Below are 16175 nucleotides of genomic sequence, written 5' to 3' on the forward strand. Positions count from 1 at the left end.
GTTTTGCTGCCTCAAAATGTCCCTTTTCTCTCTTTATTTATTGATACATAGTTGTACATATTTATGAGGTACGTGTGGTATTTTGTCACATGTTTAGAATGTGTATATAAGAATGTATGGGAAATTCAAAGGAATGTTCATCACTAAAGTAACATTTATATTTGTACTGGTAGTGTAAGAATTTTTATATTCTTAATATATTCATCATAATACCTAACAGGAAATTCTGTTTCTATACATGTGCTTTTCAGAGTAGGGTTCAAAAATAAAATAATTTTACAACCCAGCTTTAAACAACTGTTTCCAAGGATACTTCAATATGCATTTTAACATCACTAAGTAAAAACAAAAGAGAAAAGGGACATAGAGGGATAAATTCTAATGTTCCATAGCAGAGTAGGGTGACTATAATTAACAAGGTATTGTATATTTCAAAATAGCTAGAAGAGAGAACTTAAATCTTGCGAATTGATGAAAATGATTTTGGATTTTTAAGAATTCTATTTTGGAGGAAATTTATTTATTTTTCAAGGATAAAGTAGAATTTTTTTGTGTCTATGTTTATAACCATTTTCATTTATCTTTGAGGGCTTTTGCTTTTGAGAGACACTTTGTATTTATTCGAACATTCTGATAATAGGCTAATACTCCAGAGTTTAACAAGAAATTTTGTAACATTTCTCCAGGTCTCATTTCCTTACAGACCTGATTAAAGCCTTAGGAATTTAGTGTAGGAAAGTGCATTCCCTCGGCTATGTGCTAAAGATAGTGACTTTTAAATGGGCATGGTTTGAAGTATTGATTTTTATGGTGGTATCTACTTTGTGTGTTTCCTTTCTTACTATAAATTTAAGCCCAGTTAGGTATTCGGAGTTTGAATACAGTAGTTGAAGTTTATTTGCAGAGATAGACTTGCCATATTAGTTCAGATAAAACTATTTATTTATATGGCTCACGGTTCATTTTTGGATTGTCAAGGTTTTTCCAAGGAAATACACCTTCAGTTTTTGTAAGCATTTTCTTACCTCCTCTAATTTAGACTAACTTACCCTAACTATGAGCATGCGCATTCACAAATATAAACCATCTTAATTACCAATTTGACTAATCAGTGGCTTTCCATTTTTTTGTTTTTTCTGGGGGGGCGGGGGTGGGGTTTGTTGTTGTTTTGAGATGGACTCTCTCTCTGTCGTCCAGGCTGGAGTGCAGTGGTGCACTCACTGCAACCTCCACCTCCTGGGTTCAAGCGATTCTCCTGCCTCAGCCTCCTGAGTAGCTGGATTACAGGTGTGCGCCACCATGCCCAGCTAATTTTTGTATTTTTAGTAGAGATGGAGTTTCACCATGTTGGTCAGGCTGGCCTCGAACTCCTGACCTCGTAATCTGTCCGCCTCGGCCTCTGAAAGTGCTGGGATTACAGATGTGAGCCACTGTGCCCGACCCTGCTTTCCCTTTGTTATATAGCATATTCAAGCTTCTAAACATTACATTTAGACTTCCCACATTCTGGCCTTCTTAACATACGTTTACCTTTCCAGTATCTGTCTTGTTACTCTTTGTAGTAGATTTTCCCATTTAGTAATACAACACTGCTTTTAATCTCCCTGCCATGCAGTTTTAAATCCACAAGGGTTTACTTATATTGGTTATTTTCATGTAATGCCTCACCTTTGTTCACATGATTCAAGAATTAAGTGTCAGTTTTTCCAGACGTCACCCTATGGTAGACTCAGTGTTCCTTTCCCTTTCTTTCATAGCCTTTAACACACTTCTAGTTTAGAGTTTACCATAATACATTGTAGTTGTGGTTATTTGTCCTTGTCTTCCTGTAGACTTGTGCAGTCCAGTGCCATAGGCACTAGTCACAAGTAGCTATTTAAATTTAAACTCATTTAAATTAAATAAACTTGAAAGTTCATTGGTCACATTAACCACATTTCAAATGCTCAGTGGCTACATGCTGCTAATGGCTACTGTATTGAACAGTGCAGGTACAGAACATTTCCATCATTGCAGAAAATCGAATTAGATAATACTGCTGTATCTAATAAGCTTCTTGAAAACTGGGACCGTATCTATATTTTTGTACTGCCAATACCTAGCTTGGTGCCTGGTATGTAGATAGGTGTTCAGTGCATGTTGTTCCAATAAAATTAAACAAAACAGTGACAGAAGGGAAAGGAAGAAATGGAAAGTATACTGGGTAACATACCAGTGTAAGAGGTATGGAAAAATAGAGGTATTTTCAAGATATTTAGATGTTACTTTGAGTGGAACTTTTCAATATGAGGTCATTGGTCACATCATATGCTAGCTCATTCAATGCATTATCTACAAACTGGGTCTAATGCATCCTAGTCCATACGTTTCTGAAGAATGATTCATAACCTAAAGCACTGTATTTTTGTGGAATATAGTATGTCAGAGAACTGTAACAATGATTGTATTGCCATTTTCTTCCCCAGTATTAAATACCTTACTTCCTTTTTATTAACTTTAAAAATAACAGATGCCCATTACCAAAACATTGAAGAAAAATACGGAATATAAAATAACAATGAGAAAGTTTGCCTTGACAACTTTACTCTTAAGAGTTTGTTGTGTACCTTTTCAGATCTTTACTAGTGACTATATAGTGTAGCTGTGATTCATCGTCTTTGTCTTTAACAAATGTGTATTTTTCTGCATTGTACTTAATGGAGCTGTTTCCATTTCCCATTCTTTCCTCTGCCCTCTTCCCCAGAAGTAATCAGCAGTTTTAATTTTGTGTTTCCATCTTTATATTTTTATAACTTTATTACATATATGTGTTTCAGTATATTGAAGTACATCTTTTTAATGTATCGTGTGGCAATTTTTTGGAAAGTGGTGCCCCGTATTTTATTATTTTGAGTAGAAAAAATCATAATGAATTTTCAGCCCACTCAAGACCCTAAACAATTTCCTAGATATAGCTAAAGTACTCAACACCTACTTGACAATTCACCAAGGATTTCTCCATAATACAGAGTATTTAAAATGCAAGCTATTTAATATAAACAGAAACAAATGAATCACTAAGTATATTTCCATTTAGTATGTGCTGTATTCAGATCATAATTTTTCTTTTATACTGCAATAAAAATGTAATTGTAAATAAACAATTAAATGTATTTCCTTTATTTTATTGTAAGTGGCACATTATTGAACATTTTTTTTCTCCCTGAAGTTCAGGATGCATGTTACAGCTTATGGTGACTTCGAGTCATAGTTGTGACAAACAGTACCAGCACCAAAGCATCTTAGAATCTATGATATATAGTATATTAGAGATATATAATGAATATAAAGAACACTTAATGAAATAAAATCATAGCTGAGTGTAGTGCTGTGCACCTGTAGTCTTAGCTGCTGGAGAGGGTGATGTGGGAGAATAGCTTGAGCCCCAGAGTTTGAGGCTACAGTGAGCTATCATCACATCACTGCACTCCAGCCTGTGTGACAGAGCAAGACCCTCTCAGTCAGTTGGTCAATCGATCAGTCAATTGATGGATCGATAGATGGATAGAATTTTATTAAATTAATACTTAATTGAAAATTTGTCAGATCTGGTGCCCAGAGAAGAAAAATTGAGTTTTTAGTTATTACTGCGGCTTGGTGTTGGGTGAAGATGAATAAGAGCAACCTAATGACAGAATGATTTTTAAAAAAGGAAAAAAGCCTGAATCCACTGAATTGGTTGTTTTCTTTGCTTTTGAAAGTCTTGCAACCAGATGACTGTGACATGTTATCACTAGCCAGAGAAAGGGGTAGAAAAAACTCACATAGATGACTTCTTATGTGCCCTTTACTTGCATTTGTACAGCTGCTTAAGATGAAGTTGCTCTTATAATTAAATTTTTGATTGTGAAAGCTCTGTTCATGTCATGATCACATGATTAGCAACAGAAGTCACTTTGACTCTGTGATGTACAAAATTTTTTTTTTTTGAGAAAGAGTTTCTCTCTTGTTGCTCAGGCTGGAGTGCAATGGCATGATCACTTGAGTGCTCACCGCAACCTCCGCCTCCCGGGTTCAAGTGATTCTCCTGCCTCAGCCTCCTGAGTAGCTGGGATTACAGGCATGTGCCACCACGCCTGGCTAATATTGCATTTTTTTTTTAATTTTTTTTTTAGTAGAGACAGGGTTTCTCCATGTTGGTCAGGCTGGTCTTGAATTCCTGACCTCAGGCAATCCATCTGCCTCGGCCTCCCAATTTGCTGGGATTACAGGTGTGAGCCACTGCACCCAATTTTTTTTTGTTTGTTTTTTGGAGACAGGGTCTCTGTCACCCAGGCTGGAGTGCAGTGGCACTGTCTCCACTCACTGCAGCCTCTGCCACCTGAGTTCAAGCAATTTTCATGCCTCAGCCTCCCAAGTAGTTAGAACTACCTACACGTACCACCACCTCCGACTAATTTTTGTATTTTCAGTAGATACAGGATTTCACTATGTTGCCGACACTAGTCTCGAACTCCTGACCTCAGGTGATCTGCCTGTCTTGGCCTTCCCAAAGTGTTGGGATTATAGACATGAGCCACTGTACTGGCCTAATCTAAATTTTTTGATTTGACCTTTTTTTTTTCTGGCGTTCATGGCTTCTCTTTGTCCTCTTTCTCAGGCCAACCAGTAATGTCAAATCAAGTTAAATGAATTCCCAAGTTCCTCAGTGGTTGGCTCATTGCTGTGTGATGCTAAGTGTTAACCCTTCTTTGAATGCATTATTCGTTCTGATACTTTTTTTATTATCATCTGAAATCATCAAATAAGGTAACATTTGTTTTCCAAAATGTAAGTTTCACCAAGACACCTGGTTTATGGCACTCTTAGTGAATTGGCAAATTTTTCATAGTGCCTTTGGGCCAAAAGAAACTCTGCTAAGTAAGTAATTAGGTCCAACTTATATTCACATGATTATCTGATAGATACTGCTGTATTTCCTAAGAAGATATAAAATATCTAGTAGCACCCCTGTGTGTTCACTCTGGTGTTCCTTTTGGCAATGTATGCCCTAGACTTTGTATATGAAATATGAAGTGTTCTCTTTCAAAAAAATACATTTACGTGGTTTGCCTTAATCATGAATATGAAATTATGAAATGTGTACTCATTAAACCAAAAGTTAAGACATTAATGCAGATATTTCTGTGAATCAGAGAAAATACAGAAGCAAACAAAGTTATCTTTTAAGACGTAATTCTTAGGTCTTGCGTGGAGTCTAGGATGATAGTGTTGGTGGTGGCAGGTTTAGTTTTTTTTTAATCTATTTTCTGAATTTCCACATAAAAATAGAACCAACTAGACAGCAAAACTAAAACTCATGAAAACATTTATAGCAAAATTTGTTGACTAAGTGTCCCCATGAACCCCAATACAAGCAGGTGAGAACTAAGAAAAAGACCTACAGTTACCAGTTTTTATGCATAAAAAAGAGAGACATTGGGATGTCTGATGGACCTGAAAATGGAAGCACCCAAAGTAGTCAACAAGTATTCACTGGTAAATACGATTAGCCAGTTTGAAATTGGGAGAGATTTTGTCAGATTCATAAGGTGAGTGTGAGGGACCCATGGTAAGGCTAGTGATTGGAACAGCTTAGCTCTTTGACCTCCTGAGAATGACCCACCAGTGTGTCCTTCTAGGATGCCACCGAGGAGAGGAATTAAAATTGTGCGGGAAGGGGACAACAGAGACATTGGAAAGAGAAGGTCCAGACAAAAATGGGAGAGGAGAACAGAACCAGGAAATCTCAGTAAATAAGTGATCGTATTTTCAAACACGATGTGAAAATAACAGAAGAGAGAACTTTATGAAGTTAGAGAAGTTTATCTGAACAAAGCAGTATTCTAAAAATTCAGAAAGATTCAATTCCTAAGAGGTCTTCTAGAAATATGTTTGGGAGTGTTTATACCAATTTTGAGCCCCCTCAGTACTCATATTCATCTGACATTTGATAATTTCAGAATTAAAATTTTTTCCATCTGTTGAGGTTGTGTTTGAGATATATTGAGATAGTCTTCATAGTCTTTTAAAAAAGATTTTTTGTTTTGTCTTCCATATTCAGTCTACCTGAAATTGATTTTTGTACGTGGTGTTAGGAGTACAGTTTCCTTTCCCCTGCACCTAAATTATCATATTAGCATTGTGTACCAGTTTGTTCTACCCTCCTTAACTATTCAGCAGTGCTAGCTCTTTTGTAAATCAAGTTTCTCTTTGTATGCGTGGATTTCTTATGTTTCTGTTACCTTGATGTGTTTGTCTGTGCCTGTACCAATATCATGTTTCCTTAAATACTAAAGCTTTGTGTTAAATCTTCGTGTCTGTCTGTCTATCCTTTTCTTCATAAGAGTCTTGACTTGGTCTTTTACTCTATGACAAATTTAAAATGTTCATGAAAATGCTCCCCTCCAACAACAAAAAGAAGTATTGAGTTTGTAAGTGGAATTGCATTGACTTTAGTTTTCTTTGCGGAATAATCGATAAGTATATGATATTCTTCCTAACCTGGAATTTATCTATTGAGTTCTTTCGTATTTTCTCTCAAAGTTTTATATTTTTTTCATAAGGGACTTAGAAATCTTTAGTCTGATTTATGACAACTTTTGTTGCTTTTCTTGGTTGTAAATTTAAAAAATATTTTTAGTTATAGGTGTTACTGAAATATAGTTGACTTTTAAAATTGATTTTTGTATCTATCAATGTTGCTAAATGTTTTAATTTTTATAATTTATGTGTAGGCTTTGGGGGGGTTCATGTAAGTAAACACATTATTAGGAAATGACAGTTTTGAAATTGTCACTGGTTTTGAAGTTGTCATCATTAAATAATGTTTGATACAGGATTTTTTTAATAGATATACTTTGTCAGGGTAAAGAAATTGTTCATGATGCTACCTTATATATTTTTGCCTCTATAGCATCTTTTTTCTTCTTAAGTTTGTTTACCATGTGCGTTTTCCCCTTATTTGGTCAGACTTGCTAGTGATTTGTCAGTTTTACTAGGAGTCAAATTTTAGCCTTTTTTATTTCTAAAATTTAGTTTTGTTTTTTATTCATCAATGTTCTTTAATGTTTTCCTTTCACTTCTTAGAGTTTGTTATACTGTTCCTTTAATCTTATGTTTTTAATTTTCCAGGTAATTAGCTTACCAGGTTCATCTAGTTACCTTTTTGTTGCTGGTTTCTCATATAATTCCATTTTGGTTCAAGAACGTGGTCTGTATGATACAATTATTTGTTTATGTGTTCGAACAAAATGTATATTAACCAAATTGGCAAGTATATTGCTTTGTTTCTCTCCATTAGATCAAGTTTGTTAATCTTACTATGTATATCTTATGTATCAATATAATCATATATCCCTTTGTTTAGATCTGGATTCCAATATATCTTATTTCTTTAATTATTTTATACATTTTTGTGTTTAGCTTGTGATAAATCCAACAATTGGAATTTGTCACAGATTATGCTAATGTTTTTGTTTCTGCTGGTTCTCATTGTGCTTTGTTTCCTTGTGTGTATATTAAGCTATCATTTCATGTTTCTTAGAACTCTGGGAATTCTTTGAGGACTAGGTAGAAGGGGACATTTCTCCCAAGGGAATTTTCACTTGTTTTTGCTAAGCCCCTAAGGCACTACCAATCCAGAACCAATTCCAAATAAAATATTAGCTTGAGGTTGCAGTCCACATAGGTAATGTGAATTCATGCTTGTTTGTGGCTATAAATTTTCAGAGCATTCCGTCACCACTTTTTGCTTACCATAAATACCAGGAACATCAAGATTTTTGCTGTATTCTTTACTAAGGGGTTATTACAATTACGGTGTAGCTCTTTTTTTTTTTTTTTTTTGTGGTAGTGTTTCACTCTTGTCGCCCAGGCTGGAGTGCAATGGTGCTCAGCTCATTGCAACCTGTGTCTCCCTGGTTCAAGTGATTCTCCTGCCTCGGCCTCCCGAGTAGCTGGGATTACAGGCGCCTGCCACCACATCCGGCTAATTTGTTTTGTATTTTTAGTATAGATGGGGTTTCACCACGTTGGCCAGGCTAGTCTCGAACTCCTGACCTCAGGTGATCCATCCACCTCGGCCTGGGATTACAGGCATGAGCCACTGCTCCCAGCCATGGTGTAACATTTTAAGGTACCTGATTTATAAAAAGATTTTTTAAATAGCTTCTCCTTTAGGAATATAAGTTTGTGGCTTCTCTGGAATTCTAGCTTTTACTCTTGTTTAAGGGTGCTGAATTTCCCTTCCTTCCAGGTTCAGCTGTACACTTAAAAATGTAACCTCTGTTAGTGTTTATTTTGTTCATTACTATATCCTCCCCTGAGAATAATGTCTGGCATGTAGTAAGTATTGTTGATTGGATAAAGTTAGTATTTTATGGAGCAATTTTAGTTGTTATTTAGTGGAGCATTCTGGATTCTTAGCAGTACTACCAAACAACATCTATTTTAATTAATCTTTAGATCTCAGCTGAAATCTCATTTTCTAAGGGAAACATTTTCTACTTAGACTTCTGTTATATTTTCTCATGGTTCATGGTAATTTTAGGGGTGGTGGTAATGTTATTTCTGCTTTTTATTATCATTCATAATTGAATAGGTTTGTTGACTCCTTTTCTTCCCATCTTTTCCTTTCTCTTCTTACTTCTTATCCCTTTCTTCTCTCGTTTCCCTTCTTTTGTTTAATTCCCTCCCTTGCCCTGCTTTCTTTATTTTCTTGCTCACTTCTCTTCCTTTTTTCTTCCCTTCTTCATAATATTTTCCTTCTGCCTAAAGAATTAAAAATTTTTTTCCTAAGGCATTTCTAGTGGTAATGAATTATTTTAGCTTTTGTTTGATAAGTCTTTATTTCACCTTTATTTGTAAATATACTTTCACTGAGTCTGAAGTTCAAAATTGACAGGTTTTTTGCTTTTAGAATTTTTTAAATGGTGCTTCATTATCTTATTTCCCATGAAAAGTCTGCTGTCATTCTTATCTTTAGTCTTTTGTATATAATATATCTTTTTCTCTCTGGCTAATACTAAGATTTTAAAATTTGTCACTTATTTTACACAGCTTTGTTAAGGTCTATGTCGGTATAATTTTTTCATGAGTCTTGTGCATGGGATTTGTTGAGCATCTTGAATTTGTATGTTTATACAAATTTAGGAATTTTTTTCATCCATTATTTATTTGAATATATTACCCGTCTTACTGTCCTTTGAGGACTCCAATTACGCATATATCAACTTGCCTAGAGTTGTCCCATAGCTTACTGATGCTTTGTTCATTTTTTTTTTTCTTTTTTTCTCACCATGTTTTAGTTAGGATAAAATATTACTATGTTTTTAAGTTTGCTAATCTTCGGCATGCCAATTATTCTGCCTTCTTTTACATACAAAATGTAATTGTACCTCTTTGAATATCATTGTCTACTAATTCTATTACTCATGTTTACTAGTAGAAACTATGTCTGTTTCTATTGAGTGTTGGTTATTTTTCCCTCCTCATTACCTGTTCTCTTTTACTGTTGCTTTGTATGGCTGGTGATTTTTGCTTGGATGCCAGTCTTTGGAAACTTTATCTTGTTGAGTGCTATATAATGTTTGTATTTGTGTTAATATTCCTTAGATTTCTTGTGGTTGCAGTTAAGTTACTTATAATAGAAACCATTTGATCTTTGAGACATCCTTTTCTTTTCTTTTTTTTTTTTTTTTTTTAGATCTTGTTTACTAGAACCAGAGTAGTCTTTAGGGTTAATTTTCTTCCAACTACTTAAGCAATTCTTTTTCTGAATTATGTAAATTATGTTTTTCTACTCTGGCTAGTAGGAAAATAAATGATTCCCAGCCCTGTCTGGGCCGTGGGGATTGTTTTCTCTGTTTCTTTCAGGTGGCTTTTTTTTTTTTTTTTTTGAAGTTTCTGATAGTTTCCTTACATGCATGTGCTAATCAGTACTTAGCTGAAGACTCAGAGGGACCCTCTGCGTATTTTCAGAACTCTTTCTGTGTGCCACTTTCTCTCGTCTAGTGTCCCAGCCTATTCATTCTGGCTGCCTTTAATTACCCAGACTGTCTTCTCCACTTCCTCAGTTCACAAAGATTGCTGGGCTCCACCAGTCTGGAATCCCTCTCCCTCACTGCAGACTGAAAACTCTTCCGGTCTTATAAGCAAGGGTAGTTGTTGAGCCCTCCTTGATTCTTTCTCTTGTCTCAAGGATTGTTGTCCTGCACGGCCTAATATCCTGTGTCTAAAATTCATTGTTTAATATATTTTGTCCATTTTCAAGTTGTTTTAGGTGGGCTGCTGCTACAATTAGTACTACCACTACTCTCTCTTGGTTGGAAGTGAAAATCTTAATGTTTCATTTTTTTAAAGTATTTTTTCTTATTAAAAATTTTTTTGTAGAGACAAGGTCTCACTATATCTTAAATTTTTTATAGAGACAAGGTCTCACTATGTCAGACTTGTCTTAAATTCCTGGTGTGAAGTGATCCTCCCACCTTAGCCTCTCAAGATGCTGGGATTACAGGTGTGAGCCACTGCACCCCTATTTCATTTTTAAAAGCTGTATTTTGGTTGAGAATATGAATGAAAACCATTCCTGATAAAGAGAATAAGCTTTTGTGTCAATATTCAGACAAGGCTTGCAAGCTTTCTGTTGTATAAAATACTATATAGTGTGTAATATACACAAATCTCAGGCCATTTCTCAGCACTTAAGGTCATTTAGAAAGAAATATAAAACAGTACGGGTCAGTAAATGAATTCCAGTTCTTACGTAGAATTGTCACAGTCCTGATTCAATTTAACTTAAAAGTTGAAATGTTTGCCCTGAATTTCCTAATTCCCTTGAGAATCCAGGAGGCTCATAGATACAGTAGTCATTCATTTTCTCAGCTATGAGGTAAAAATTTTACTAATTAGTGTTTCTTTAAAAAATCTGTGTTGTAAAGAAATGCAAATCAAAACCACAACGAGATACCATCTCACACCAGTTAGAATGGCCATCATTAAAAAATCAGGAAACAACAGGTGTTGGAGAGGATGTGGAGAAATAGGAACACTTTTACACTGTTGGTGGGATTGTAAACTAGTTCAACCATTATGGAAAACAGTATGGCGATTCCTCAAGGATCTAGAACTAGATGTACCGTATGACCCAGCCATCCCACTACTGGGTATATACCCAAAGGATTATAAATTATTCTACTACAAAGACACATGCACACGTATGTTTATTGCGGCACTATTCACAATAGCAAAGACTTGGAATCAACCCAAATGTCCATCTGTGACAGACTGGATTAAGAAAATGTGGCACATATACACCATGGAATACTATGCAGCCATCAAAAAGGATGAGTTTGCATCCTTTGTAGGGACATGGATGCAGCTGGAAACCATCATTCTTAGCAAACTATCACAAGAAGAGAAAACCAAACACCGCATGTTCTCACTCATAGGTGGGAACTGAACAATGAGATCACTTGGACTCGGGAAGGGGAACATCACACACTGGGGCCTATCATGGGGAGGGGGGAGGGGGGAGGGATTGCATTGGGGAGTTATACCTGATATAAATGATGAATTGATGGGTGCTGACGAGTTGATGGGTGCAGCACACCAACATGGCACAAGTATACATATGTAACAAACCTGCACGTTATGCACATGTACCCTAGAACTTAAAGTACAATAATAAAAAAAAAAAAAAATCTGTGTTGTATAGCATAAAATAGTATATTATCTCTGTATTATTTTTATCTGGATCAGTAAATTAAAGACAGTATAATAAATGTGCTAATTTTTATATGATTTTTGAAGATGTTTTCAAGGATTTTTGAAAATTTGAAGAAAACATCTTCAATTTTTGAAGATGTTTTCAAGGAAAAAGAAAACAGCCTTATTAGGGCCAAAAATGCTAAGAGCACATGAAATTTTACACCTGTTCTTTTCTACTAAGGCACTTTTCTAAAGGCACTGTGATAAAGCTAAAACAAATGTGCTTGGTGGAGTGAAGAGCCTTTAGTTTCAGCCACTAGTCTTCACCTTCTACCTGAATCACTTGGGTCCATTTATGTAAAGTCTTTGACACTGTGGGCATAGTTAACAGTGAAATCTTTAAAAGATTTTGTTTGCTTTGTTAAAACATTTCTGTTAAATAGAGAAGGAAAGTAGAAAATTACCATTAAAACACCACGGTAGGCCTGGCACGGTGGCTCATGCCTGTAATTCCAGCACTTTGGGAGGCTGAGGTGGGCAGATCACAATGTCAGGAGATTGAGACTAGCTTGGCTAACATGGTGAAACCCCATCTCTACTAAAAATACAAAAAATTAGCTGGGCGTGGTGGCAGGCACCTGTAGTCCCAGCTACTCAGGAGGCTGAGGCAGGAGAATGGCATGAACCTGGGAGGCGGAGTTTGTAGTGAGCCGAGATCGTGCCACTGCACTCCAGCCTGGGCGATGAGCAAGACTCCCTCTCAAACAAACAAACAAACAAAAAAACCACGGAATAGTTACTGCAAGCAATATTCATGGATGAATGCTATAATGAGTGGACAGAAATGTAAGGACAGACAGGTATTTGCATGTTCTCACAGTACTTCTCCAAAACATTTCTTATTTAAAAAGAGAAAACTAGTAGTTTACAGTGGAGAAATCTTCCAGATATACCACGTTAACCATGATCAAGGTTAACTTCACCTGAAATAAGACATATTAACATTATATGCACTCATATATTGGAATATATGCATCACATATGATACACTTGAGAAGACTACATCACCTCTGTGGTGATGTGGCTTTCAGAATACACAACTTCAATCTAATTATGAGAAAATATCTGACAAACCCAAATTGTGGGACATTCTGCAGTGTGTGTGATATAACATCAATATTGGGAAAGATGAGAGAAAAGACTGGAATAAGTCTCGGATTGGAGAAGACTAAGGAAATGTAAAACTAAATGTAAGGAGTGGGGGGACAAAGTATTGTAATTTTAAATAGACAAGGAATTCCTTACTGAGATGACTTCATAGCTGAAGTAGGTGAATAGGAAGCCATCTGGATGTCTAGAGAAAGAGCATTCCTGGAGGATAACAAATGCAAGGGCTTAGAGACAGGAGTATGTCTGATGTGTTTGAGGAATAGCAAGGAGGCCAGTATGGCAGGAGCACATGAAGAGACGGGGAGAATGCTAACAGAGGAGACTAGAGGTAACAAAGTAAGGTCATGAAAGCCTTGGAGGCCTTGGTATTGGTGCAGGAGTCCATTGTAAATGTGTTTCACCCTTGTTCCCTTTGATTTCTGATGTTCTTTTATTCTGAGCATGAAGGGGATAAAGTATATGAGTATAAAATGTAATACCTAACATCTAGCACTGGGTGTAGTAGATGCTCACTCAGTGATTATTGAATTAGTGTACATGGCGAGATGTTTAGAAACATTTTAAAGATCATGTCTTCCCTTGCTAAAGGAATACTTTTCATTTTTAATTACTTCCTATAACAAATTAGGATTCTGATACCTCTTTATATTTTTAAAATGTAAAGGTTTTAAAATAATTCGTCACCTTCAGTAATACCTATTTGTGCTATTGAATAGATGTCTTAAATAAGCTTCTATTTTTATTAGTTTTAGAGTCTATTTTTCTCTGAATAATAACTCACTTTTTATATTTTCAAAGATTCAATATTTTTGTAAAAGTGAATCAATCATATCTTTTTCTTTTTCTTTCCCTTTTTTTTTTTCGAGATGGAGTTTTGCTCTTATTGCCCAGGCTGGAGTGGAATGGTGCGATCTTAACTCATTGCACCCTCTGCCTCCTGGGTTCAAGCGATTCTCCTGCCTCAGCCTCCCGAATAGTTGGGGTTACAGGCATGTGCCACCATGCCTGTCTAATTTTGTATTTTTAGTAGAGACAGGGTTTCTCCTTGTTGGTCATGCTGGTCTCGAACTCCCGACCTCAGGTGATCTGCCCACCTCAGCCTCCCAAAGTGCTGGGGTTATAGGCATGAGCCACTGTGTCTGGCCTGGATTTCATATCTTATTTAAATCCTATATTCAGATTGTTTTGTTTTAAAATCTTAAAATTTTTTTCTTTGTTATCTCGTTTGGTTAAAGTGCCAAGTTGTTTTTGTTTTTAAATGGAGGGGTCCTTATTTGTTTTTATCAGCATGGAACAGTTAAGAAATTCACTTTTTCCCAAGGAATGTACTTATATCAGAGTTGTGTGTAGTTTTTACAAGTTCACTGGTGGCCCACCTTTAGGAATTTTAAGTACATCCGTATAGTGCAACTTTAATTCTGCTTGTTGATGGTGTTAATGTGTATGAGAGCCTTAGATTTAATGTTGAGTACTCGAGAGAGCAAGAGAGTGTACAAGGAGTGGATAGGCACAAAGTATTTGAACACATTGTCTTACATGTTTTCATGATGGCCAGGTAAGCTCTGTTTTTGCATTTTCTGGAAAAAGTGTATAAGGTTATAATGAGCACTGCTTTTTTTTTTTTTTTTTTTTTTTTTTTTGGTAAACTTAGTACTTGGAATTAGTCTGAAAGATGAACCTGGGTTTCAGGAATAATGAAGAGGTGAACAGGGAGTCATAATGTTGAAACTGGACATTCAGAACTGTATAGCATGATTTCCTTATTTTTCAAGAGTGGAAGAATCCCGTCGTTTATCATGTTCTGGTTGGACTCCTTTCTTACTATTTGCTGGAGTTGAACTTAAGAGCTATGGTGTAACCCTCCTGTAATATCTCAGGGGAGCTCCTAGTGTGGGGTTGGTGCCATGGCTCACCCTCCAACCTTGCCTTCTTCACTTCAGCCTCCAGCTCTGAGCTTTCCAATCCCCAGAGTAGCAAATGTTGAAAGAAGTTGCACAGGTAAGTATGTGGTGGGGAAAGCCGGGGGAAAAATGCTACTGTCATCAGTATTTTGAGGGTGGATGTTGGGCCATTTTATCAATGAGTCATTTTGTTAGTTTAGAAATACAATGTTTGTTATAAATTATTTTTCTCATAAAACTCATAAATTATTTTAAAAAATAGTGTAGAAGAAATAATTTTAATTCTTGTTAGATGTGAAATAGGAAAAAACCTTAATAAACTATTAATATTATAATGCAAAGGAAGATTCTTAAATTTTTTTAAACTTTATATTCTCCACAGTTTATATAACAGGTCCAGAAAACCCATGTTCAAAAAAGAAGCTAAAAAAAAAGTTGGGCAAGGCGTAAGTCCATAGGCTATAATTTTGCCATATGTAACTTGGTCTCAGAAGGAGGCAAGTTTTGGTTTTCTTCTACTAGCTTTAGATGTGCTATTTTTTCCCGAGGTATTAGGCAGGTAGCTATGTTTTTAATCTGTACAGAAATACAAACTTCAAACATCTTTTTCCTTGAAGTCTTTACAGGAGGACTGGAACATTTCTACCAATCTCTAGGTTTGAAGTTAACAAAAATAAGTATAGATACCTGGTACATAATTCAGCAAATATTTGTTGAACGAATGAATAAACTCGTCACATCCTGTGTCCTCTGTGTGTGTGTGTGTGAGAGAGAGGGGGAGAGAGAGAGAGAGAGAGGCCAACACTCCTGGCATTTTCTCCTTTTCTGCCTTGCACTGGAAATCATGATCTAAACATTACAGATTTAATTTTGTAGGGATGTAGCTCTGGGTCTTCACTACTGTACCTTTGAGCTGCTTAGAAAGCTTTCAAAACTTGTTTCTTTCGTTCTCTTACATCTATCCCATATAATTCATGTTCATGTGATTTATAGATTTTTGCACATACAAGACATTCACATTAAACCCAAGAAAAATGGACTTTTAAGATGGCCTATGGTTGCTAAATATCTTGAGAGAAAGTATGTGAGGGTTAAAAGAGATTGGGGTACTAGTGTATTTGGTATTTCAGGTCTCAAAACAAGTCTTCAAAATACAGACTTCTCAGCAATTTGTCTCCCTTTTTTTCTTGAGTTTTTTTTAGATAACTGGAAGCTCTATACAAACACATCTCCCTCAGCAAAGTACATCCCGTTTTTTTCTCAATATATATTCATATTCCCTTCCTTCCTCCCTCTTTATCAGACCCATCTTTGCCTACCCTCTTTTAAGGATTTAAAATATTCTCAGAAGATTTTCCTTCTTTATGCATAGAGGAT

The 16175-nt window shown here is 35.9% G+C and overlaps 1 protein-coding gene across 5 annotated transcripts in view; it reads left to right on the forward strand.

The window, feature by feature from the left end:
- The window catches only part of CNOT2 (CCR4-NOT transcription complex, subunit 2), a 110613-nt gene that overhangs the window by 39694 nt on the left and 54744 nt on the right, over positions 1 to 16175 (forward strand). The window contains exon 3 of one of the 5 annotated variants that reach the window (XM_011929322.1): positions 14670 to 14895. The exons of the other annotated variants lie outside the window; for them this stretch is intronic. Coding sequence (XP_011784712.1) covers positions 14875 to 14895 — 21 coding nt within the window. The 5' untranslated portion in view covers positions 14670 to 14874. The remainder of the gene's footprint in view (positions 1 to 14669; positions 14896 to 16175) is intronic. 5 annotated transcript variants of the gene reach the window in all.

This window comes from Colobus angolensis, unplaced genomic scaffold (assembly GCF_000951035.1).
Source record: "Colobus angolensis palliatus isolate OR3802 unplaced genomic scaffold, Cang.pa_1.0 Scaffold80, whole genome shotgun sequence".
Lineage (NCBI taxonomy): Eukaryota > Metazoa > Chordata > Mammalia > Primates > Cercopithecidae > Colobus > Colobus angolensis.